The sequence below is a fragment of the Dysidea avara genome, chromosome 8 (assembly GCF_963678975.1).
Source record: "Dysidea avara chromosome 8, odDysAvar1.4, whole genome shotgun sequence".
Taxonomy (NCBI): domain Eukaryota; kingdom Metazoa; phylum Porifera; class Demospongiae; order Dictyoceratida; family Dysideidae; genus Dysidea; species Dysidea avara.
In genome coordinates this window covers 25,851,266-25,877,988 of record NC_089279.1, presented here as the reverse complement: position 1 = coordinate 25,877,988, position 26,723 = coordinate 25,851,266, and the positions used below count along the sequence as shown (strand labels likewise).

Sequence of the window (26,723 nt, the reverse complement as noted above, 5' to 3'; positions counted from 1 at the left end):
CCCAGAAGGTATGGGATAGTGGAGCATTCAAAGGAGACCATGTCAGCAAACCAGTTCTATAACTCGCTATCAAGTCTGGGAAAAATTATGGATACATGCACACCTACAGCTGGCCATTAGTTCTCTTATCACAGTAAACTTTGGCTGTCTAGTACTGACTCGGCTTCTATGCTAAGTACAATAAAGCATTCACTTCAGTTGTTGAAGTTCAACAGTCATGTAGATTTTTTAGCCAATGAACCTTTTCAAATTTAACATGCATGTTACCATAACCATACGATATGACTATATAATTATTCTATTGTATATCATGAGTAGCAACTCTGTATCTCGAATCTCACACATAATTTAACATACATACAGTACAAAATAGTAATAAAAAGTGCCATGACTGCAGAGAATACTTCATACTCTTTTGTAGTGATAGCCATATACCCAAATAATACAGCAGAGATACAACTCTGTTAACCTTCAGTTTACAGCATACATGCATATGTTTTCATCTAATTGAAGAGGACGCCACTCTCTCTGATAGTTGGTGTTCTTCAATTAGCCCTTTCCTGGATAACACTATTTCAGCTACCACAACCACCAAAGTAGCAAAACTAGATAGCTATGGTATGGAAATATAAAGTATAACACACAATCAGTATGTATAAGGCATACCTCTTCCTTTCTCAATGACTAGGAATACCAGTTGGTTTGTTCTTCTTTTTATAGGATAGCATATGGTCAACTAATGATGGTCCCTTCCTTCTACCTACGCCCTTTCTTCTTATAGGTAGCAGTTTTACTATAATATAGACAAATAGTAAAAAATTGCTAATAGATACACTGCGTGATTTATTTTCTGATAAGGGAACTCCAACTTAATTAGTTGTTTCACGAGCAAAAATCTCAAGAGGTATATACGTAGGTCGGCATATAAATAAAAAGACTAACAGATAAGAGGTACAAAACACATAGGGGTGTGGTATTGATGAAGCAGCTATTAATTTTCAGCCATAGCATGTTTCTGAGCTAAGTTTCTTGTGCAAGTAAACAGTAGATAAAAGCATACAAGGCTTGTGATCAGAATTTCTAATAGTATTCTGGCTTTATTTGCTAGTTATAAAAAATTATTTAATTTTCAATCTATGTGGGCCCGTCGGGCCTGTGAAGCAACTAATCAAGTTGACGTTGCCTAATACAAAATGATAGTGATGTTATAATTTACTATATTCCAAACACATCTATGCAGGATTTCTATCCATAGATTAAAAATACATGTATGGGTCCACTACATATATGCTAGGTACTTCATTCCAAGCATGCTTGGGTCCATTAAAATGAGTGCTGTGGTGCTAAAAGCTAAACTTAGATGTGTGTTTTCTCTTATGTTGCAAGTGAAGATTTGATTAATACAAGTGTGCACATCACTGGGATTAAATATAACTACACAGCCTATTTAAATGTTAAGTCATAGATCAAGTCACAAGATAGTGTGTCGTGTTGCCAAGTAAAGCCAGTGCGGGTAACAAATAAGTGTGCATTTAACAGGAGCCAAGAACAGGCTTTAACCATACATAGCTCGATAGTACCTGACTGGAAATTAACCATTTTTGTTGTGGCAACTCCTTCGGGGTGCAGCACCTCCCGTTTTAAATTTGAGCTGAATCCTCCAAGCCATTACTGAGATATGTGTCTTCAAGTTAGTTTCTTTGTCTTTTTCTTTTTGCAACACTTAGAAAAATTACAATAACTAGTGCATGCTTTAGTCGATTTTTCTTCAAATTTGGAGGGCAGTAAGAATGTAGCGCAGCACGTTTACAGTCCAACTTCCATACACATCGGATAAAGAACAAGGGAGTTATACGCAATTTTTGAAAAAAAATAATGCAATAATGACTTTTTGTCATGGCCATAGGGTAAACCGCTTGACAGAATGACTTGAAAATCAGTCAAGTACTTCTCGTAGTGCAAACCTTTTGTGGTTCGAAGGAAATTGCACTAACAGTCATGGAGTTATAACAAAAACTCCAAATATGTATAAAAAGTGCACAATCGAGTTTTGTTAATAAAAGAGTACTGTACTACTTGTCATGCCTACCAGGTAAACTAGTTAATGTAGAGGTAGATTAATTATTTTAGAATGATCTTTCAGTGGTTTGCAAGAAATCACCGCTAAGTTACACTACGAAAGTCAACTAGGTGTAACAAGTGCGCGATCGAGATATACTCTAATAGTGCAGTCACTCTAATAGAACATTCAGTTATGTAATACGTCTCTCTACTAAAACGTTCAGCTACGTACAACAAGTCACTCTGTAGAAAGTTCAACTACAAGCTAATCACCCTATAGAGAATTCACTACACTGAATTCGTAACAAAATGCTTTGCTAGGTCAACCCAGAGTTTATCACATATGCATTCAAAGTCAAACGTAGCTATGTATCCTCTCTTTGTACATGAAAGCAAACAATTGATATAATTGATGAGTTTAATCAGCAGGATGGAGTTCAAGTATTGTATAAAATAAAGTATAAGAAAAATTAGGAATTTTAAATTAGAGTAGGGACAGTGTATAGTGCTGCAATAAAAGGTACTGAAACAAGCTGGATCGGAGTAGTATGTAATGTCCAAATACTGTAAAACAATGAGAAGTGAATATCCCTACTGTATACACTGTCCCTACTCTAATTTAAAATTCTTAATTTTTTCTTATACTTGTTTGTGAAGCTTTTTTTTGCAAGCTCATGATCACTAAATAGCCTGCTTTTCACAAAACCAGTCACAATATTTTAAGAGTTAATCACAGCACTATTATACTAGATTACGACTCATACAATAACAATTGATCAGTGGGCGTGGCTCTACATAAGCCTGCAGACAGTGGATTTGTGAATACCTACAGACTGATGAATGGGCATGGCTACCATATGTCTACAGATAGTAATTTACTTATGTGGGAGTGGCTCACGAAAGAAACAGGGCTACGCTATGATGTGTAGTAACACGTTCACATTTAATTTAGCATGTGGGGTCAGACCCGAATAATCTGTAAAGCGGGACCTGGATGACCTGACTCGGTTTAACATTGTTACTAAATAAACTATATTTATTAACTTACACATTGCTATATAGTTCGCCGCGAGTTGCTCTCACTGATCGATATCAACAGCAAGTCACGTACATGTGTGTTCAAATAGTTTGGTGTAGTGTTGTTTCAGTTAACTGTAACTAAAACTAAAAGTACTTTTAGTAAGGTGAATATATTTAAGTTAACTAAAACTAAAACTATAACTATAACTAATAAAAACGTATATAATCACTGAAACTATAACTACTATAACTAAAATCAAATCTATATTATTACTAAAACTAAAACTGCTTACAATATAGCAAGTTGATCTTATTACTAAAACTGTAACTGCTTGTTAAATGTATTTGATACTACTTCTAAAACTATATGCTATATCATATAGTTACGTACATACTATTAAATCTATTACTAATAAAAACTGTTTGACCAACATTCACGAACTCAGTAATGTAGGTACTAGGTAGTGATGTAGGTGGTAGGTAGTAGTAGTATTTTCTACAAGTGGGGAATCGACATCTGGCAAATGCAACAGACTTACTGATAGTAACTTGGAAAGGGAAGTTCTACTAAGAAAGAATAAGGAATACCTGTGACAGAGATTGCGTCAAATGCACTGTATTAAGTGTTGTATTAATCTCTAGTAACTAAAACATTTTCATGTACATAACTAAAACTGTAACTAAAACTAAAAGGTTTTCATGTTTTTAACTATATCTAGAACTAGAACTAAAAGATTTTGATGTACATAACTAAAACTGTAACTAAAACTAAAAGGTTTCATGCTTTTAACTGTAACTGTAACTATAACTAAAACTAAAACTAAAACTCCATACTAAAACAACACTAGTTTGGTGCAACCGGCGACCACGTGTATTCGAATAGTTTGATACAATATACACTGGTAGGTGGAAGCTGCACTGTAGTCTATTAACACTCAGCGGTAGAACCTTGACTGATGGCCATGGTAAAGAAGGATAAAAGGTAAGACAATACCACAAGCATTGTATGTTTATCAATATACCAAAGGTGTTTTCTTAAGTGAACTAAAAACGTATCTATGAAAGAATTAGGACTGTAGCTGCAGCCAGTTTTCCGCTACGCTTGACTGAAGGCGTCAGGCAGGCAGGCAGGCAGGCAGGCAGTAGAAATTCAGTTGACTAAAATTTAAAAAAAAAATTCTTTAGCAACTTGACGGAAATGCTTTGGGTCGATCTGAAGACACTTTTTGGGCTTGGTATTACCCAACCAATACTGTCATGTCATTGTGAGAAATCTGCAGCAGGTTTTTTGGGTTATATTATATCACGGATCGCCCCCACACCTTCGATGTCCCTACTATACAGTACTATCGTACTGTATGATATTCTACATTTTACGTATAGATACAAATGTGTTATGCATGCATAAAAATAAATAAGTATATCATCCCTCCTGGCTGATACTTCCCCAAGACGATCACATCAGAATGATAACCAATGCTAGTAGAAAGGCTACCATGCTCTATGGTGAGGAGATTTGGACAGTTGACACTCCACAACAAGAACTCTTTTGGTCATGTCTGGAGCAGCGATCAACTGGTTAAGTAGACAGTAGCCAGTGATTGCTTTGTCAACAAGTACATTACTTTCTGTGCAGCTACTCAAGAAGCTATATATATGGCTCAGAAGATTACTGACAGACATCAAAGCATCACCAGATAGACCAACTACTATCAGAGATGGTAACCAGAGTGCTATTGCCATTGCCAAAAATCCCATCTCACATGTGGAACTAACGTAAAATTTCATTTTATAAGAGAAGCTCTGATGTATTGAACTAACTTATTGTCCAACAGAAGAAACAGTGGCAGATGTTTTAACAAAGACTCTCACCCGTGATCAATTTGAAACTCTTTGACTAGAAATGGGATTCAAACCAATAGCAAATTTAAGTGGGAGTGTTGAAGGAATGAATTGACTTTGACATTTATTTAACCAATTACAGTAATTACAGTGTGTAATTATTAAGTACTGATTTACTAGGATTGACTATTGCACTTATTCTGGAACTATCTAGTCTATTCTAATAGTTGGTAAACATGTCAAAAAAGGTCTCCAAACTGGCCTTGATAGTGGCCTCTACAAAGGTGATTCCACCTGTATGAATCATGAACAGAAATGTATGAATTATTCTGTTGCAGGCAGAGGAGAACTGGGAAGAAGACTAGGAGAAGAAATTGTGGCTGGTGCTAAAGATGGTGAGTCAGTTGGCATGATAGGTTCACTAATACTGTTCAGGAATTCAGTGACTCTTTGATTTCATGCAGAAACTGTGACACAGCCAGCGTATCCAACACTCCATTCATTTGGCAAACACGAGGAGCTGCTATATAAGCTTTGTCTTTAGTAATAAATATACTTTACAGAACTGATGATGGGACTACTGATGATAGGTGTGGGGATTGGACTTGGTATTGCGATACATGGCATTGCCAATGCAATCAGCCAAACTTGGGCAAGTCAGCAGCCACAGTCTCGCCATGTAAGGATTAACTGTACTACTTATGCAGAATCGTGTTCTATTATCTACATACTTTGCTAGAGATGCTATTATGAAAAGGTGTTAATGACCTTTCAGGAAACATAATTATGTCTCAAGATCTCAACAATTCAAACAGATTCCATCAGATGTGCACGTAGTAAACAAGACATTGCTGTGAACACTTTAGGTTCATACCGAGTTGGGGTTGTGGCTAATATAAACTTATCAGCAGACCTTGTAGATACTGATTCACCGCTTGAGAAGCTCTTCCATTCCCGGCTCAAAACTCTTTATGACAGAGGCCAGAAGCAAACAAGGGAACCCAATACGGATGAGACAGAAAAACTAAGTAAGACCCTTCACTGTCTCAGAAAAATAGAGGGCTGCATGTAACAGCTGTGATGTGCTGGCCTGCTGGCCATCACTAGAGAGTGTCACATGGCTGTTGGTTGTAACCAAAATTAGCATCAACACCTGTGCACAGATGAAACAATGATCAAAGACATAATCATTGAGTTCTAATGGCAATCTGGTGGGAGAACGTCTACCAATAGCAGTCTGGTGGGACAATGTCTCTTCATAGTGCTCTGAGGTACACTATACTGCAGTAAAGCAAATACTTCACTACCTCAAGGGCACTATCAAACTTGGTTTGATGTACAAGAGATCATCAGATGGCAGTTTGATTGGGCTGGAGATATGGACAGTTGACACTCCACAACGGGAAATCTTTTGGTCAGTGATCAGCTGGTTAAGTAGAAAGCAACCAGTGATTGCTTTGTCAACAACTGAAGCAGAGTACATTACTCTCTGTGCAGCCACACAAGAAACTATATATATATGGTTCAGAAGATTACTGACAGACATCAAAGCACCACCACATAGACCAACTACTATCAGAGAGGATAACCAGATTGCTATTGCCATTGCCAAAAATCCCATCTCACATGCTAGAACTAAGCATATCGACGTTAAATTTCATTTTGTAAATGAAGCTCTGATGTACTGAATTAATTCAATATCCAATAGCAGAAATGGTGGCAGATGTTTTAAGAAAGACTCTTACTCGTGATCAATTTGAAAATCTTCAACTAGAAATGGGACTCAAACCAATAGTAAATTTAAGTGGGGTGTTAAGGAATAAATTAACTTTGACATTTATTTAACCAATTACAGCAATTACACGTGTAATTTTTAAGTACTAATTTATTAGAACCATCTCCAGCCTTATGGATTATTGTACATGTGTTGTATAATTTTTTAGTCTGCTTCAAATCAGTCCTTAAAGTTGCTTATACAACAGCTTCTGCTGTGACCCCCACCCACCCACTGCTGTCAGAGATTCTATCACCCTCTCATCAACTACGTACCTCCTCCGCCACTAGCTTGATTAATATAACTACCACAAAACTTTACCATACTGTAATTTGGTTGCCTACTGTAAAAGTGCATAAGATATGCAAAGAGTAGAGTTAAATGTTTGGTTACTTATCTTGCACTCAGTCACGTGATTGTCAAGGCACTGTTCTTCCCTTCGTGTTTCTCAGCATACCTATGTCTCAACAGACTATAGCTATGTTTATAAGCACATTTTGTTAACAGTATACATAGGCGGATCTAGAGGAATCGAGGGCAAGTATCAGGAGTGTAGCTAGAATTTGGTGATGCTACGTACATAACAGTAGAGCTATGTAATAGGAAAGAGACACCTCAGTGTGCAAAAACTAGGGGGGTCAGGGGGCATGCCCCCACAAGAAAATTTTGAACATTTAGCTGTCTGAGATAGAATATGAGGGTGATTTCAGCACAGTTAATCACAGTATTGTTTGACTGTTGTATTATGGTGACTACTCCTTAAATGTAACGCTAATTTCAACAGTATTTACCTGACTGCTGTATTAGAACAACTGCTCTAATGTTAGGAGTATGTAGATATAGTGCAATTTTTGACGTTGTGACCTGGGGTCTAGCTACACCACTGGCAAGCATGTCTAGACTATTTGTATGCATATCTACAGCATGTGCACTCATTAGACTACAGGCAAAATTAGAATATACATACAAGTATATTGTGAGGCATATCAAATTCATGATTTTGACTAAAGATAACACGTGTTATAAAACAGTTGGAGTTTACGGTTTGGTCTCTTCATAGCAAATTATGTATACCTGGAATTATATCTTTTCAATTTCTAGAAGTGCTAAGTCTCTCCTGACCCGTAGTACTACATAAGTAAGAAGTGGCAGAATGGTCTGGATTCCTCTATCCTCAGCAAAAATTGTTCGTCTTCTACAAAAGTATTTTATAACTTGTGTAATCTCCTTGTTCTGGAATTGTGACAACAGCTTCTTTCCTTTCTATTTCTTTTACCAAGTTACCAAAAACCCTTAAGTCTGCCTTAAGATTGTCTTGGTCTAATTCAGTCTTCAAAGATTGCTTGTAAAACACCTCTACTATCACTGCAGTAGTTCTGAGTAGGAAAATTTGTTGGCTTTTTTCGTGTAGTCCAAAGGGATGGTGCATCATTATACCAACTTGTATAGGACGTCTCATAAAAATTTAAACTTAGTATTGATCTTATTGTCGCTCACTGAATGGAGCTGCAAACATGAGAGGTATTTACGAAGGAGTTGCAGCAAGAATTAAAAAGGATAATTCAAAGGCAATATATACATACACTGTTACGGACATATTCTTAATTTAGTTCTGGTAGATGCAGAAAATCAGTTACTACAGCTAGGAATACATTTGGCACTATAGCTGAGTTGCATAATTTTATTGAGGCTACTACAAAAAGACATGCTGTATTTGAAGACATGCAAAAAGAATCAGTATCTAATATGTATACCTTAAAGAGTTTGTCAAATACATGTTGGGTGTGCAGGGATGAAGCATTAAACATAATTGTAAAACAACTGGATGAGTTGGTAATGGCTTTTTGCAAAAAATAGCTGATGAAGACCCATCATGTGGAGCACAACCACAGTCTTTGTTAAACTCAATCTGTACACTTGATTTTATATTTATTTTATAATAGCTGCAATAAAAAGTGCTGGTGCATTTGCATTGAATCCTTAGATTTTCCAGGGCTACTAGATTATCCGTCAGATTTTCTCTATGCTAACAACTCCTCTTGTATACTATGACAAGTATACATTACACCAAGAGTTCATAATATTGTAGGGGGGGGGACAGAGAGTATCCTAATATTGTAGGGGGGGACAGAGAGTATCCTACTTCAGTATAGCCTGTACAAAAGCGTAGAGCGAAATTCATGATGCAATACCCAAGTATTTCAGTATAATTGCGTTTTATATCGCATACCACATTAGCACATTATGTGACAAACACGTGCGAGACATCTTAACAACATATCGTTTACAAGAAGTGTTATCTTCAAGTATGGATAGTACGCCTAAGAGGCTTACTAATAACAAAAATACTCCTGAAGAGTTTACCATCATGTGTCTTCTTCCAGTAAAACGAATTCGAACTTGCCCATTACCTGTGCCATCTGTGGAAGAAACACCTACGAAGTTGCTTGAGAATTTGTCTTCTAACAATACCCAGCCAATCGTCAGTGATTCGGATAGTGACATGACCCAAGACGAAGCTACACCCAGCTATCCATTGTCAAAACACCATTACTACCTGTGCTATCCAGGAAAAGGACCCCTACAAGGTTGCTTGGGAACTCATCTCGTAGCATCAATACCCAGCCACCGGTTTGTACCAGCAGTGTTTTCGATAGTGACATAGCACAAGACTGGCAAGACGAAGTTATGACTAAGCTATCCATTGTCGAAGTACCTGTAATGCAGTGTGGATTAATTCCTAAGGACGTCAATGTCGAAAGTATTACTATTAACAATGCTGCAGTAGCCCTACCACTGGTGCTACTATTCCACTGAATGTTCCTCCTCTTTCGCAAATAATCTTGCATAAGTTTCCTGAATTGATAAGTGGTTTTATATAGATCTCCATGGAAATGATGTTTTAGAAATTACTCACAAAACAGTATACAGCCACTCACCAGCTGGGTATGTTCATCAGGCTAGAATTATTTGTTATGCAAGTAAATAACGGTGGTGATGGATACCAGTTTGATTTTCAAGTTTTATTCATATCTATAAAAATTGGAGTGGTTACAAATGATTAGGAGTTTCCGAGCTTTGTGATGGGTTGTTGTGCTTGAACGGGTTTGTTTTTTGCCCTGGTATTGGCTATAATGACTACCTTAACAACTATTTTTCAGTTATTCATTTTCACAGTAGTGAAGTGAGCATGACTTAGTCTCCATAGCATGTGGCTGCTAAGGGCTGTTTGGGTTGGCACAAACTGCCGAAGAATGCTACTCTAGCAGAGCAGGCATCTGATAAAGTGCTTTGCTCAGCGTACAAACGTCTTCGTAGAAACCTTAAGCATCAAAGAATAGGTCTTCTGGTATTAGCCCACAAAGAAGAATCAAACGTCAGTCTGCCAGCTCCAATTATCCTACTAAATTCTTGTCACCAGCTAGTGTAAAGGAGTTGAAGAACACACAAGCAGAGAGGTCCAAAGTTGGCAAAATAAGCAAAATTTGATGTTACACTAGATGATTCTCAGCACGATGAAATGTGCAAGATTGCAGCTGAACTGGACAACAACCACAGGAATCAACTTGAGGTTGTATATAAGGAAGCTGGTGGCGCTGAAGGTGCCCTTTGCAATATTTGGGAGCAGACAAACAGCGGGCTGAGTTTTACAAAGATCAAGGGAAAATGGTATGCATTATTTTGTCATGAATAGTTATTATCTTCATCTTTTGTTATGCACCATGGAAAGCTGGGGAACAGATGGAGCCTAGTTACCATTCACATTGGTGAGTCATATATTAAAATTCTTTTGATGCATTCACTCCTGCGCGCAGTATTTGTTAGAAGTCCTGCAGCCTATGAGGCATTAAAGAGTTTTAATGTCCTGTGTTTGCCCACATGGAGTACTCTGCAGGCATACAATGACTGTTTCCTCCACGAAGGGGGTGCATCATGGAAAAGCATTGCCAAACAGGTTGAACAAATTCAGCAATTCAAGGTGTCACAAAAGGCACAAGGTAAACTGGAACCTCTGGCTGATGGTGTACTGATTTTTTACGAGGTCAAAGTTATTTCAAGGTGTGGAACTCTATGAGTCAGACTATTATAGGATTGGCAATGAATGCAGATGACCAAGCTTCACTTTATGATGTATATGAATTGTTTCACAAGGATAGTGGTGTTGAGCAAACAGGCTATATCATGCAATTTTTATGGAGGGATTCGACATCTTCATACGATATAGTTGGACCCTCCTATATCAGTTCGGAAACTTTAATGCCAAAGTTATTCATTCGTGTGTGTTTGAGGCCACTGAACTTTTCCAGGTAAATATTATAAAGGTTTATGTAAAGTAGACATATTTTCTTTTAGATACATGATGGATTTACTACCAGCTTGTTGGTGTGTGATGGTGCTGCACCTAATTTTACTGTAGTAAAGTCAACACATGGCTATTCTGGTGCATACAATGTTAATAGCAAGCTCCGTGACCAGTACAAAGTGAAAAATCTTTTTTTGTTTGTTAACCCATTTAATCCACCACATTTGATTCACTGGTTGATATGTCCCAGTCATAAGGTAAATTCAGCCTTAAGATCAGTATTCTTCAAATTCTTATGTATACCATTTATGTAGCTCAAGAACATGACCAACGCACTCCACTCATCTCGACCGGGTGGGACCAAGAAGTTCATGTTGGATGGTGAACAGTTTGGATGACGGGCTATTATAGAAATGTTTGAAAGGGAACGTGTGAAGAATGGAAATGCTCAAATGATCCCCAAACTGCGAGAAACATATATCATCAGGGATTTGTGGATTAAGCTTAATGTGGTACCAGCTAAGATTATGCAGGTAAGGATGTGACTGTATGTTAAATCATGCATTTTATGGAGACCACCTACAGCAAGAACAAGTTCTTGGGGAGCTATTCCACTATGTGAAACAACACCTGCAGATGCTGGTCAGGTGGAGAGAACAATGAAACACTATGAGGCATGCAGCAAGATTTTTGAAAATGGTCTCTTACGCTATGATCGTGTTTTGGATAGCAACTCAAATATTCTAAAAAAACATCAGGGATGGATATACATTTTTTCGTAATTGGCACTGCTCACTTTCTGAAGCAGCCACTGCAGGTAAGAACGCTTGCTGACAGTAGCTTCCTTTATTATCACACTGTTTATCCATCAGCTGGACCAAATCATTCTGTGCAGCCTAACACGTTTCTAGCATGGCAAAGTGAGTATTTTACTGTATATAGCATTCATTGTACAATTAAAGTCAATGGAGCAGTGTTTGTTGAAACTTTGAGCCTAAGACCTTGTCATAATTATGATAACAAGAAAAAAATAGTTTCCCCAATGCTTGACAAAGAGGATCTGCTTTTTTAATGTTAATCTGGATTTTTTAGCATAATTAATTTAACCAAACTCTGATATTTAGCACAAAAAAATGAACAGCTTTACTTAGCCTGATAACCAGTGATTACATAAATGTTATGTAGCCGAGCACTGGTGATAATCCACCGGATTTACTCAGGATTTTTACACAAGAGCAACCACAAAGCCATTATATACTTCGAAGTGCAAAAATTGGCCTAAGTGAAACCAAACATAAAATCTCACTACTTTATAGGCTAGGACTATTTATAATAACACAATAAACACCGCTAACCTGTTTACAGTTGAAGCGATGACCACTAAGTCTGGTTTTCCAGCATTTGAGCAAGTGCGCATGCACATACAGACATGATGTCACTGTTTCGAGGCATAAAAAAAGTAGCAACACACCACTCCAACCTATATAATCCTTCTCCTTACTGTTTATCTTCATTAGTAGTGCCATTAGTAGTCATTCTGTACATACTTCCTACCGATACCTGATTTGTAAACACGACACCCGAGGGCCGCAGGATCGATCTGTCCACTACGCGTCTCTGGCAGTGCTGTGGAATCTCTGTTTAGCCAGTACAAGAGATCACCTGGTGGAAAACTGGATGCCATTAACTATCCTATATCAAGAGCAGCAACAACAACTCGATAATCAAATTCCTTGTTCTATAGCGGGTAAATTGGTATATAGTTTTATAGGATCATATGGTATGGTGTGTAAGTTATAGCAGTTTAGAAGCAGTAGATTGGAGGCCTCTACAAATTTGGCGGTGAGGGGGTTAAATGAGTCTAAAAATTCCTGTACACATGCGTGGCTTCAGAGACAAATGAAGTCTTCAGCATGCAGTAGCTTCAAGATGCTTGGATAGTACAGCAGAAAATGTTTCCTTGACTGTGCTTTACTGTTTCCTGTACAAGTGACTTGCCATGTTTACGAGATCCTACTTCATTACAGTGAGTCTTTATAGACACATCAACTCCTTGTAAAAATGGTAGGAGCTCTTCACAAGGAAAATACATGTATTCCTTGTATCTGTACTGGAGATACTTCGGAACCTTCTCTTTATCTTTCGTATTAAGAGCCTGTAGGATATGTATCTCTTGAGACACCATTTCCTTATCTTTAGTCTGTACAAGTTTCATAGCCTTATATCGGCTATGCAGCATACTCGCTAGTGTTGCTCTTCCAAATCTGTAGTAAACATCTACAGGATCTACAGTTACAGTGGTAGAACAAATTCTTTAGGCTGCTTGCAACAAAAAAAAACACTTCATTTGGCTCAAATGCCAAAGCAAACTCTACCACTGATTGGTTGACATGTTCTGTAAGCTTGAATCTAGTTTTGTCTAAGTAACTACTCGCTATCTCAGGCAATGAATGGGCATAGACTACTTTAACAAGATGCTCCCCCTCCTTTTTGGCTGCTACCTTTTGTCGACATGTTTTCTTGGCAGGAGGTTCACCAGGCAACTCGTCTAAATCTGGAGAAGTCTCTACCACGCATTCCTCAAGGCCTATTTCGAACTCTTCTCCTTGTTCTTCCATTTAAATAGCACCTTCGACAACAACAGTTTTACCGTTTCTTTGTTATCAAACAAAACAAAACACATTGTTAACACTTGGACTGTATTCTAGCAAATCGTTGTGAATACCATTGGAGACAAAAAAAAGTCGGCCACTAGAATCAAGAGGATAGTGCTATCTTGATTGATAGGTACCATATTCTTCATAAAACCAAGTAGCTGCACCTTCAGTGCCCTTAGCAGGATCTCGTATTTCACCTAGTTTGCTGGTAACAGTAGCACTATCACATAGTACGGATCATGCAGAACTGGGCTTTTCCAGCCAAAAACATCACCCTAAAACTAACCTTCATGACAACTTGGCAGTATTAGTTAGGCACAGCCAAGCCCCAAAATGTCTTCAGATCTATCCCAAACACTTTTTAAAAGTTTCTATGGAATTTTAAAATTTTTCTATCTAACAGAATTTTATGGTGACTAACCAATGCCTTCAGCCAAACATAACTCAACAATGGATATAGGTACAGGCTTGATTTCTTTACTGTTTGATGTTGCTTCGACCTGAGATGTGAACCGCAGTATGTACAATACATGCACCATGGACTTACCATTGTGTTCTGTTTTTTTTTTCACTGACAATGCTGGCAATGTGCTGATTCGCGATAGCGTGACGTGGCTTCTCTGTACATGGCTGGTATCTCGTACATATTTAACAACTGGAATGATTGTAGAGACGCTTCTCATACTGTTCTTTGTTTGCAACGCTGTGTAACAGACTGAAATAAGTGAAAGCGAAGCATAACGGTCACCATTCAACCTCGAGAAGTTGGGGCTTGCAAACTGTCTATATTTTTCGTGGTGATTGGATTGATTGCAAAGGTATATTTTTACTGTTCTCTGTTTATGGCGCTGTATAATGGGGTGAACATAGCTGATAGCAAAGCGTATAATGGTTACTTCACTTTTGAGTCAGTAATTGATACCTGGGGCATGTACGTGTTCAGATGAAAACATTAACTCTGGCACCAGCCTTTTTTTTTTGATGTGGTATGCGTGGGTTCATGATCACTAGTCATAATAATGTTACAAAAAGTAAACAAACAAGTATAAAGATTAGGAATTTTAAGTTCAAATAGGGATCATAGAAATAAAAAAGTTGGGAAACAAGGAAGGTCACCTATACCTGCAGATATACTATTGGACATGTAATCCCTAATTTTCAGTCATGGTTATAGGCTGACGTAGGGATTAACAATGTCCACTAGTGTATCTCCAAGTGTAAGCGACCTCCATTGCTTTCCTACTTTTTATTTAATTACGTAAACGGCTTACTCTGTTGTCAGAACTGCTGTCATTACGCTACTAGAGGTGCCAGAAGTGGCGTCAGGGTTACTAGTTTCTTCAGCTTCACGATATTAATCCTCGGAACACAATCACCTGTAGCAGTTTCATTACTGCTTGCACATGCACGAAGAACACTACTCTCACTTTCTGTTCGCTTCTGCTTCCTTTTAAAATTGATACCACGTTTTGCAATGCCGCCTATGCGTTTGTGCATTATTTAGAACAACTGTAAAGAATCGATTGTGGGTTTTATTACCAATCACTACAACTACTTGGAGGCAGTGCCACAATGGTAAGGGTTTATGTATGGGTATTATATATATTGCGCCACCTAGCCTTAGTACTATGCTATTGCTACTTAACAAGTACCAGAAACTTCAGAGGGGAGGGGCAAAAAAAACTTAGGGGGTGCCAAGCCCCCCTCAGCACCTATGCTGGTAATGATTAATAATTCCAATTTTTAAAGCTGAAAGTTCAAACATGTGTTAGGGATTGATTGATATGTAGGTTTGCTTGTTTCTGTCGGTTGGTACTGTATGATTTGATTTGACAGCCTAAATATATGCTGTGAAGAATTCCTGTATTCACGGTGGACCTGTTGTTTAAGTTGGAACCAACATTTGGTACTAGCTAGCACAACAAATGATACGTGTTTTGTGTATTGAGACAGGTACCAAGTATGATAATTAAGGGCCAAACCCAAAACAGTAAAGTAAACATTGTGATAAATGACAAATCTAGCTAGCCTGCTATAAGCTATTTTGCTATGTAATAATCACATTGACCATGCATTTGAATTTTATTGCAGGATACAATGTGATTTAACTTTGAAGCTTCTCAATACTGTCAGGAGATCATCTTCTAGTTTATGGTGGAACAATTAAAGTTGTGAGTTCATCCATTCCAGGCTCCAATTCTCTTATTGTGCTTGAACAATTTAAATTGGCCAGGTAGCTCTTGACCGACTCAACTATATATGCCAACATTGTACCACATGTATATACCTTTGTACATTATATTACGTAGCTAAACATCCCATGTATCATACATCCTCTTTGTAACATGATTTTATGGAGATGGAGCAAAGCCTTTCGGCACTGCTATGAAGCATCCGTAGCTGCTGTGGAGTACAGTATAGTTACAGGCACAGTAATAGCCACACAATTTTGCTTGGGTGTAAAGTCAGCTAGCATTGACTAACACACCAAAGCCAATTTTTATTCCTCAGCCAAAGTGTTCAAATCAAAAGTGATTGTTTACTTGCAGGTAATAAATTCAAGATAACTGTTTGTGCTTGTACATCTGTAGAATTGTCTGGTGAGACTATATCCAGTAACAAATACAAGTAACAGTTACAACATAACTGTGAAGTTTAAACAAGTAACCAAGGGCTGCAAGCCCTAAGGAAGCTAGGTAGTAATAAAAGTGTGCATGCATTTGTGGATCAAAAGTGGTCACTACAAAGCACTGGCTTTATCATGATAGTACAATGCAAGCCTTTAAACAATGATGGTAAAACTCAGTCAATTATCTGTGTTAGTATTACTCCAGTGAAGGTATCAATGTCACCTTATTTATTTTGTGTTCCCCTTATAGAGGATTATGTCCATGCAAACAATCATAGAATTTAAGAATCCTTGCATGAATCTGCATGGATTGTACTTTGTACATTTGCTCTGTTGATATCTAGTACATTCTGTTATGTATATTGTCTCCTCAAACATTGGTTACTTGTTACTTTCATGATAGTGGATGTGCATGTGTTTTCACAGATAAATATTATTTAGTATCATATATGGATGGCATTAATAACCGGCTTTGCGTGTGCTTCCATAGATGCACCAGTGCCACTATAACATGTTTTAGAAGCAAAATCTAATACCTTACTATCTTGGTCCGGCAACCTGTCAAGCTTGAAACCTGTGTTATACAATCTTGACTAAATCTCAAAGCTGAGCAAACATTATTAATAATTAATTAATCAACCTATTAATTGCCCAAGAGTTAAAACTGAAAACTTTCTACATATTTGGTAGCCTCAAAGTATTCTGGCACCAAAGTGTGAAGTACATGGAAAAGACACAAGTGTTACAATTGAACTTCGTGAAAATGTACTGTTTATGTACGTAGTTGCCTCAAATATCCTCTTTCAGTTGACTTTGAACATAAATGATTGTACAGTAGGGATGGAGTAATGCCTGAACTGTTTGGTGCTCAATACTGACTGAGAATTTAACCAAGTGGTTGAGAATATTGCACCCCAAGCAGTAATGACTTTATATAGTCTCAATATAGTTTTTGCATTACAAAATTTTTCAAATGATTTGGCTGCTTTACTAGCACTGACCCCCACCCTATATTAATATTAGGACACCACAATGCATCCACCACCTAACTGTATATCACAAAACAATTGCAAGATTACTTCTTTAACAGATCACTTTACCCAATGCACAGATGCAGTTAGATGCTATTATAGCAGTGGTATATGGTACCAGTCAACTCTTCATGTGACTGTAAGGGTCTGGAAAACATAGCATACATGACTTAGTTGTAAAATCCTTCAACATTATGATAGAAACTTTTCGGCATAACCTCCTTAGCCTTTGAAAAGCAATTTATTCTCAATATGAATATGCTAAGTTCTGAGTCTAAGTCTACTGACCACTGTAAAGCTAAAGAATTTTCATTTGGTTGTAGCTACAGCCCAAAATTTGCTTCCAAATAACATCTCAAAATGTTCAATATTCCTGGGGGGGAGAGACATCCCCTCCCCCCAGCCTCATAGCCTTACCACTTTCATGGCACCCCTGTGCAAGTGGAAGCATTTCAACCCACACATCAAGTTTGTAGCTACAACTGAAAATTAATTAGCTATCAACTAGCTATACACATCAAGCCAGTCAAAAGAAAAGATTCACCTCTCAAAAAGAGTTGATGTTTTGTGATATATATAGTTTGAGCAAGTAGTATGTCGGGATGTTTGTGAGATAGCAGTGCACATAGGCCTAGGTTCAACTTCACTGAGCTCACACATGCACTGGTATTTGTTCCTTATAGCTTAGAAGAGTTTTAACGATGAATGTTCTATTAGCTACTTAGGTAATTGATTGCCAGTGTTGGGAGTAACGCGTTACATAATATTATTACTTTTGTGGTAACTAAGTAATATGTGACCGGATTTGCGAAAAGGGGTCTTCCACACACATCCAATTTATGAACTTTGACATAACGTAAGATTGGAAAAAGCTGTTGACTGGAAATTTGGTCAGTAGTCAGCAACATAGGTTAATGGATGGAGGAAATTTCAGTTGTTTATCTTTACTGAACACTAATGCACTTGTCAATTTCATGCCCCACCCCCCACCTGGGGAGGGTGGGGGAATACAGGGAATTTGACAAATTGTGGTGTCAAATTCCGGCCCCACTACTGGGGCAAAATCGGCTGTCAAATCCCCACTATGCCCCCACCCCCATAGTAGGGGATTATGACAACACCTCAAGGATGACTAAGCACATATTTCATGCATGCGACTAGTAATAAACCTGCCCTGTAGCTAGTAAAATTATAGCCAGTGTGATTTTATTGTTTAGAAATGCAACTACCAAAAATCGCTCAGTGAATTGGACAACTGTCAATTGCCCCAGGGGTGGGGACAAGAAGCAATGTCAAATCCCCACCTGGGGTGTGGGGACGCCCGGGGTGGGCGGTGGGGCATAAAATTGACAAGTGCATAAGATATGGTCTTCCAAGTTCGTAGAATTGGATGTGTGTGGAAGACCCTTTTTCGCAAATCCGGTCACATATAACGAAATATGCTAGAAAAACAGGTAATATAACTCAAGTTACTTCACATACAAATGTATTGCGTTACTTAAGTAATATAGTTACTGTAACTAATCTAATATTACGTAATATTATTACTACAAGTAACGAAGTTACTAATCTCGTTAATAATCCACTGAGTAACGCCTACCCACCACGATGTAATGAAGCCTACTGAATGAAGCTTATTCACCAGCTTCTTGCTTCAACCAAGATTCGCACATTGTCCAATAACGCCATTATGTCACGTGATAAGGTGGTAGTTTCACACGTGACAGCTTACGGCTGCGGACACAAAGTAATATAATATAACTTTTTTCTGTGGGTAATATGTAACTATAACTAAATAGTTCAGTTGCAAGTAATGTAACTAGTTACTTTTACAAAGTAATTATATAACTTGCCCAACACAGCTGATTGCTCTATTAGAGTATTTCGTTTTTATATACCACTTCAAATAATTTTAACTCCCTCTTGTTAATTCCATCTCCTCCCCTTTTCATCTTTTCATTACCCCTTTATGCTTTAGGTGTAATTTTATCAGCTTTTTAGCTTGCACATAGTGAAATTTTGGAGAAGAGGTACCCAAGTGGAGCACTTAATCAAGGCCTGGAAAGTTAAATAGCATGTAAAAATGATACAGGATAAGGGATAAGTCTGGATGCAAGCGACTACGGTATGCTGATATTCTGCAAGCGCGCATAATGCATAATTAAGATTAGAATTTAAGCGCCCATAAAAAGTATTGCGATCACGTGCTGGTATTTAAGGAGAGAACAGTACGTGCCGTAAGATGAGTGTGACGGTTGCTGCGTTTGATGTGTCATTGTTTAAAAATGACAGTAATCAGTGGAAGGATATTGGTGGCGAACAGGCGCCATGCAAGACGCTGCTCAGACGAAACGACGCCGATCGTCTCGTGTTGATCTTCAAACAAACAGGTCCGGAATCGAAGGTACGTACGTTTGTGTTTGACACGACACTGAACTTGAAAGAATTTTCATGGCAATATATGTACATGTACAGTGACTATACAAGTAAAAGTATTGCTACAGTTTTTTTTTTCCATTCGCAAAAAAAACTATCAGACTATATTAAATATTGTGTGCTGTTTCCCTTGTAGATGCTGTATCAAGCCACGATCACTAAAGATACAACTATTAAAAAGACACGTGATGATTTTATTCAGGCACAGATCTCTGATGGTGTCCTGTTTGGTATGAAGTTCAAAGAACCAACAGATCCTGACAAGTTCATGGCTTACTTGAGAGACAGTGACGCACATGTGGAAGACAAGGGTTAGTAATTCTATGTATATATTTTGCTGCATTGACAAACCCATTAGTTTGTAGAAGAGAGTGCCTTGCATACACATTGAAAGGTCTGCTGTCCATCATCTATACATAGCAAAGGGTTGGTGCTCCAGTATATTTTGTATTCCAATCTTCATTGTCAGCCAAAGTAAAAGTCAAGCTGGAAATTTGCAATGGACAAGTAAAGCGTATACCACAATCAACATTTTTAGGTTAACAGGGCGAGGGCATGATTTTACACAAATATACTAGAATTTGGTCAAGTTAATTTTTCAGTCTTTTTAGTTTGAGGATCATACAGTATGTATTGGAGTTCCGTTCCCTTGTATACTAGGCTTAGTTCATGTTCTCCTGAGTTGTTGTTTCTCGTTCATAACTCTTGTGATTTAGTAGTGCTATGAAGCCTGTTAAATGCCAGAACTGGTGGAGTGGACAAGAACAAGTGAGTTATGAGGCTTTACCCATTCAGGCTCGTGCCAACATGCAAGTTTTCAAATGCTTGTTTTCAGTACAAAAACCACTGGTACATGCATGTTCACCTCTTTTCTGAAACAATGTTGGCAATACCCTTATAAGGGGATTCCTTATTTCGTCAGTCATTGTTGTTACATATTCTTAGCTCATGGGGATTCACAAATACACATTACCACTCATCCAGTCAATGAGGAAGTGGTCATAAAGCCAATTCCCTTATACTAATATCTCTACCATAGGGTACTGGTTCTCAATGTACTGTTAAGTAATACACTAGTGGTTAAGTAAACAAAACGAACCATTTTTTGTTGAGTAATGTGGTTGGTTTTGCTTTGGTGCAAGACAATAGTATTATGTAGTGGCAGCAGTACGTAGTACGTTAACAACTTATTAGGTGCTAAGTTTCACAGTTTTAATATTACGTGTGTATGTCGTAATATCCTTTTCTTGGATTTTCCTTTAGCTGTTGGATACAGTGTGGATCCTAATGCAGCACGTCCAGCTGCCACTGCTGCTGCTACTGCTGCTGCTAGACAACAAGAGTTTGCCACAGTTCAGCCCAGAAGAGGTATCCAAGACAACCCAGATTTTCACCAACGGCAACATCAGCAACTCAACATGCCTCAACAAATGGGACGACCTGCACCAGGACCTGATTTCAGACAACAGCATGAATGGCCACAACAGCAACATCAACAACAATACACAGGAGGTGGGAATCACTCAGGCAACCAACCCTACCAACTAGGTACTATCACACGACATGACAGTGGTAGTAGTGGGAGTGGGCATCATGGATACAATAAACAGCAGAGCCGAAGTGGGAGCAGTTCTCACTGGTCAGGGTCACAGACAATATCTCCAGGCACCACGCCACCTTACAAAGGCACCATGCCACCATGGCCTGAGAATGACCGGCATGTACCTGAAGAACAAGCACCAGTTCCTAAACAACCTAAAATAGTTCTGAAAACTAGAGAGGAATTAGGTTAGATGACTATATAGTTGGTGTATTTTATGTAATGATTATGTTTCTCTTTTGTAGAGCGCTATGCTCAACATTTGGAGGCAGCTCTAATTGAAGGTGATGTGGATTATGCCAAAACTGTAGTAAAGCTTCTGGTGGAGGCAAGAAATCAACAGCACAACTTTAGTATCAAATTTGCTGATAGCAGTCAGAGTCCAGCAAAGAACTATTTCAGGTTTGCTAATTACTCTTCTGATTTATAAATTAATTTCTGTTCTGTACGTAGACTGAAATTGACTATTGAACGTGAGATTACTCTCAATGAGCCTGGAATCTTGTTCTTTCTTCATGTCACTGAAGATTACACAATTGGCCATCTTCAGGAAGTGGTATGTAGTGTTGTGCATTAATTAGAAATTCTCCTCTGATGTGTTGTTCACAGATTGAGCTGAGATTTTCTATCAATCCTGAGCAACAACACTGGATAATTGGGAGCCAATTTGCCACGGACAAGGATAAAACATTAAAAGACTATGGCTTGAAAGGAAGAGGTGCTGAGGCACATCTTTTTATCAGTAAAGGGGATCTCCCTCCCAATAATGACCAAGTGACGGAAAATGGCAGCTACCAACAGCATCAGCCAAGAAATCATCAGGCAAGGGATTGCTACCCACAGTCTGACAGACATCAACATAATCAGTACTATGGTCAGCCACCACCACAGCAGTCAAGTCAATGGCAGAATCAAGACTATGATCAATATAGAGGCCATGATCAAGGCATGAATCAACCAATGATGAGGCATGCACCTACAAATATGGGGTACAATAGGAATATCCCCGAGCAGTACGAACACAATGGCAGGGGTGGTGGTATGCCTCCTTATAGAGGGGGCCAGCCCATGTCCTTTACTAATGAAGCTGTTAGGGTAGAGCCCCCACCACCTCCTCGCCCTCGACCCCCCACTCCTCCACCCCCAGGCTGGAAGTGTACATTTTGTGGTGCACAAAATGTGCCATATCGTCCGGGGTGTTCTCTGTGTTCAAGTGCTCGTCCTGAGGACTACAAGCCACCGCCTGACTACAAGCCAACTAAGGAGGAAGAGAAATGGCTACAGGATGATGAGAAGGGAATACTGGGATTAGAAGAGGTGTGTGTGTGTGTGCGTGTGTGTGGTATGTTATCCAGCTAAAGAAAGCATACAATTTAAGCTGCTTAATTTGGACACCTTGGGACCAATATTAATCGAACTAATGATTTTCATATTATAGTGTTAAAAATATTTGGATTGTGGTTATAGGTATATATTAGTGTCCACTTACTGTAATCACACATCAACAGGCTTCACTTTTCTTCCCTCCAGCGATACACACACCACATACAGGTATGCATACGGTACACATATATACTATATTTACTTGATTTGTGCCGCACCCTTGAATAGTGCCACAGTGCGGTGCTATTTGAAGGGTTTGCTCTTGTTTCTAAATAGGCATTACTATAGTGCTGTCATACCTATAGTATTCATCTCCATCTCGATTTATGTAAGGCGTTGTCCTGGTAAGCTGTCACCATAGATATTAGAGCCTACAGAAACATTTCCATAGGCTCTAATACCTGTATCGATGTCACATAATTGAAATTTGAAATATTAGGTAGTAAATTGACAATGTAACACAAGATGATGTTATAGAATAGTATAATAGTAGTGCACCCTTGAATAATAGTGCAGTGCGAAGGGCTTTATTTTTATTTTTGGGCAAATCAATAATAGTACCCCTACAGCACAAATCAAGTGAATATGGTATATATAAATTTCTATTTATTTCCCACCATGGTGGTGTTTAGTACCTTTCATTGCCTACATATAATTAGTACAATTGTGATGTTATTATTGGACTGCTTTGATGTTTTGTGTTTCAGTAATGAGAGTGTACCACAAGAAGCTGACTGGAACTTTGTATACTTGCACAATTTCTACAGATTTTCTGTATATTATTTGTATTGATATTTAACGAATCTAAGTTATATCCTAACCTTGTGTAAATACCCTTGGAATTAACCTTGTGTCATTTGTGCAGTATGCAACTCTGCGATAGAATTTTAGGAACTATGAAAATGTGGCTGTTTGTACTTTGTAGGCTTACGTATATGTAGAGCATTTTATTTTAAAATTCATACCTGGGGTCTCTGCTCAACACCCATCATTCACGGTAGTACACTTTGTGTCTAGTTTGAAAGAAGTCAGAAGGAAGAACAAGTGAGACAAGCTCAAGAAAACTATGCTGCGATGATGGCTATGGCTGAAAAGAATCTCGTTCCTAATGAAGAACAATTTGAATGTCCGATTTGTTACATACCAATTGATGCTGGACAAGGAGTTAAATTGAGGGAATGTTTGCACCATTGCTGCAAGTATGAATTTGTGTTATAGTTGTGTTCCTATAGCCCAGTTGTTAACATGTACATCTGTACAGCTTACTGCTGTGAATGGAGGATGTATCTGTTACATGCTATGTCAAATATATATATTGTCCTCTCACTGGGTTATTATTATAACAGTTACTTGTACACAATGTGGTGTAGTGGTAGTATTGTATGGTATATGTATGGTACACTATAGGGATTGTCTACATGATCACATTATGGCATCCAATGATGCTGATGTGCAGTGTCCTTGTAATGAAGAGTTTGCCTGTGGAGGATCAATAACTGAATTGGAAATGAGAGCGGTATGTGTAGTGTGTGTGTCTGTGTGTGTCTTTGTTTATACTATTAGCAATTACCAAGAGCTCATAAACGCCGCAAGGTGCCTTGTGGTTCTTATGAAGTCCTGATATTACTCATGCCAATTTACCACATCATTATCCACAGTTACTCACTGATGAAGAATTGGAGAAGGTACACTCAAGAGGACTAAACTTAGCTGAGGGACAGTCAAGAAGTTACCACTGCAAAACACCAGACTGTAAAGGATGGTGTATCTATGAGGATGATGTGAGTATGAACTGTGTACCACTTTACTGTGTTTGGTGATGGTTTGTGTACTAGGTGAATGAGTTCAATTGTATGGTATGCGATAAAAAGAACTGCCTCCTCTGTAAGGCCATCCACACTCCGATGACTTGTAAGGAATATCAAGAAGACTTAAAGATTAAAGCAGCTAATGACAAGGCTGCACAAGAGACCAAAAAAATGATTGAGGTATGCTGTGTACATGTTTATAGTTATTAGATAACACTATAAATTTGTGGTTATTTCGTTTGCCAATTGTTTGAAAGTTGTGTATGCATCCATTGGGTGCTATGTAAAACTTCCTTTTGCCAGGCTCCATACCTGTTTTACTTGTAAAGATGAAAATTGCTACTTGGAACCTGCCCAGTGAAGGGACACCTGTATATGCTAAGAGTCAGTGTAAGCAAATCCTCCTGGGGTAGGACTAGTAACCCACAGGAGGCTGTACCATGTAAGATATGGGCACATGAAATCCCACCAGGACCTCTACCCACTGTATTAGACATGGACAGTTTTAGCATAATTTGTTTAAAATGGCCCTTCTTGTGAAGGGAACAAATCTGAAAGAATAAAACACATGTACATGCAACTACACTCACACAACACGCTACAGTAATAGTGCAGTCTGGTATAATGTTTGTATTATACAGGACATGGTGACGAATGGAGAGGCAATGTACTGTCCCAACCAGAACTGTGGTCTTATCATTCAGAAGAAGAATGGTTGTGACTGGATCAGGTGTAGTTGTAAGACTGAGATTTGTTGGGTGACAAAGGGAGCTCGCTGGGGACCTAAGGTAAGAGAGCACAAGAGGCATTACTGTAAAACGTGTGCGAATAAGTTTGTATGCAGTGTGTGTGAGTACGTGTGTACAAGTGCGTGTGTGTGATCTACTGGTATGCATGCATTTCTATTTGTTGTTGTTTTTTTAACAGGGTAAAGGAGACACTTCCGGAGGATGCAGGTGTAGGGTGAATGGTAAGAAGTGTCACCCTAACTGTGGAAACTGTCACTGATCCAGTCCTTAAACTTTGTTGTTGTTTATGTTCCTCTTGGCATTTGGTTTGCTGTGCTATACCAGTAGGTAACTATTGTATCATAATAATAATATAGACTAGTTTTTTGATCTTTTATATAGTGTAGAATTGTTTTAGTGTTTTTTATTGTGTGTAATCCATGATTAATTTATACGTTTGATGGTTTCAGACAAGTGTACAGGAAACAATAAGGCGCCTAGATGCAGGGGTACCAAGAAGCTTTGAAGCAGTTGGAGCCCTGGCATGGCAAACACACACATGCACATACACGCGTGTGCGCCCGCGCACACACACAAACTGACCAGATCTGGCAGTTCTGAGGAGCAAGCATTGAAGTTTTGCAGGATATTGCAATTCTGACAGCTTGCAATTGATCAAACAATGCAGGGATGGTGGAACTAGATAGGCAAATGCCTACCCAACTTTTAGTAGTAGCTATTGAGCCATGTTCCAAGTCCATAGAAAACAGTCTGGTTGCTCTGGTTTTTCAGGATCACTTTTGACTCGAGATACAGCGATACCCTAATAGAGTAGTCGGTGACTATTTATTCTGTAAGGGTATATCATAATATGATGTGAAATTGTCTCCAGATTCAATCTCAGAAAGCAATTTTTTTGAAAATTTTCTGGGGCTAACTCAAGCATGCTGCATGGTGGTGGTCATAGAAGTATGATCTCACAGTTGCCTACCCAACTTGTAGATGCTTCCTCTGCCCCTGCAATGGGTTAATAGCTCTGGATGGTAACTTGCATGCATGAATGTTGGTCAGCAATGTCACAGGTGTAAAGTGCCCTAAACAACCAATCTCGACTGTAACTAGTTGGGCATACAGGCCAGTACATTGAAGGTCCAATAATAATGAGCTAGCTTTCTGCTGCTAGCAGCTGACAGATGGTGCTTAGTATTGGTCTTGCATGCATTTAACGTGTTATAGTCTGGTGTTTTATTTTTATTGAAATGAAGGCGTGCATATTAAGTAGATTGCAAAGAGTTTGCACTTTGTACAAATCTGATTGGCTTTCTGCATTAATTGTGTTAATGTTAGCTATGCCCCGCCCTAGCTATATATAGTCATAGATTATATAGGGGACCTCTCTCGATAATCTATGATATATATAGTAAAATTAATCATTAATTTTTGATTCAGCG

At 38.4% G+C, this 26,723-nt stretch overlaps 2 protein-coding genes and 1 long non-coding RNA gene across 3 annotated transcripts; 2 read left to right on the top strand and 1 right to left on the bottom strand.

Moving 5' to 3' along the window:
- Positions 1-358: 358 nt before the first annotated feature.
- Positions 359-15,181, bottom strand: LOC136263973 (uncharacterized). Its single transcript, XR_010704900.1, has 4 exons — positions 15,085-15,181; positions 14,929-15,033; positions 667-793; positions 359-613 (listed from the first exon to the last, which is right to left on the bottom strand). It is a non-coding gene; the product is annotated as an uncharacterized lncRNA (long non-coding RNA).
- Positions 10,878-11,450, top strand: LOC136264269 (uncharacterized). The gene is made up of 3 exons (XM_066058976.1): positions 10,878-11,004; positions 11,051-11,257; positions 11,315-11,450. Exons 1-3 carry the CDS (start codon positions 10,891-10,893, stop codon positions 11,396-11,398), a joined length of 405 nt encoding a protein of 134 aa, XP_065915048.1. The 5' UTR covers positions 10,878-10,890; the 3' UTR covers positions 11,399-11,450.
- A 4,308-nt stretch (positions 15,182-19,489) lies between the features above and the next one.
- Positions 19,490-25,746, top strand: LOC136263308 (ranBP-type and C3HC4-type zinc finger-containing protein 1-like). Its single transcript, XM_066057817.1, has 12 exons — positions 19,490-19,721; positions 19,890-20,064; positions 21,017-21,541; positions 21,599-21,755; positions 21,807-21,909; positions 21,963-22,670; positions 23,754-23,935; positions 24,144-24,252; positions 24,395-24,517; positions 24,572-24,724; positions 25,186-25,332; positions 25,472-25,746. The coding sequence occupies exons 1-12, from the start codon at positions 19,560-19,562 to the stop codon at positions 25,550-25,552; spliced, it is 2,625 nt and encodes an 874-aa protein (XP_065913889.1). The 5' UTR covers positions 19,490-19,559; the 3' UTR covers positions 25,553-25,746.
- The last annotated feature ends 977 nt before the right edge of the window (positions 25,747-26,723 follow it).

Bases quoted from the DNA above. Each gene is read 5' to 3' on its own strand.
- LOC136264269 (XM_066058976.1), top strand. From the start codon at position 10,891: ATGGAGGGATTCGACATCTTCATACGATATAGTTGGACCCTCCTATAT. The intron at 11,005-11,050 runs GTAAATATTATA...ATTTTCTTTTAG, and splicing joins AGGCCACTGAACTTTTCCAG to ATACATGATGGATTTACTAC. The intron at 11,258-11,314 runs GTAAATTCAGCC...CCATTTATGTAG, and splicing joins TGATATGTCCCAGTCATAAG to CTCAAGAACATGACCAACGC.
- LOC136263308 (XM_066057817.1), top strand. From the start codon at position 19,560: ATGAGTGTGACGGTTGCTGCGTTTGATGTGTCATTGTTTAAAAATGAC. The intron at 19,722-19,889 runs GTACGTACGTTT...TTTCCCTTGTAG, and splicing joins AAACAGGTCCGGAATCGAAG to ATGCTGTATCAAGCCACGAT. The intron at 25,333-25,471 runs GTAAGAGAGCAC...TTTTTTTAACAG, and splicing joins GAGCTCGCTGGGGACCTAAG to GGTAAAGGAGACACTTCCGG.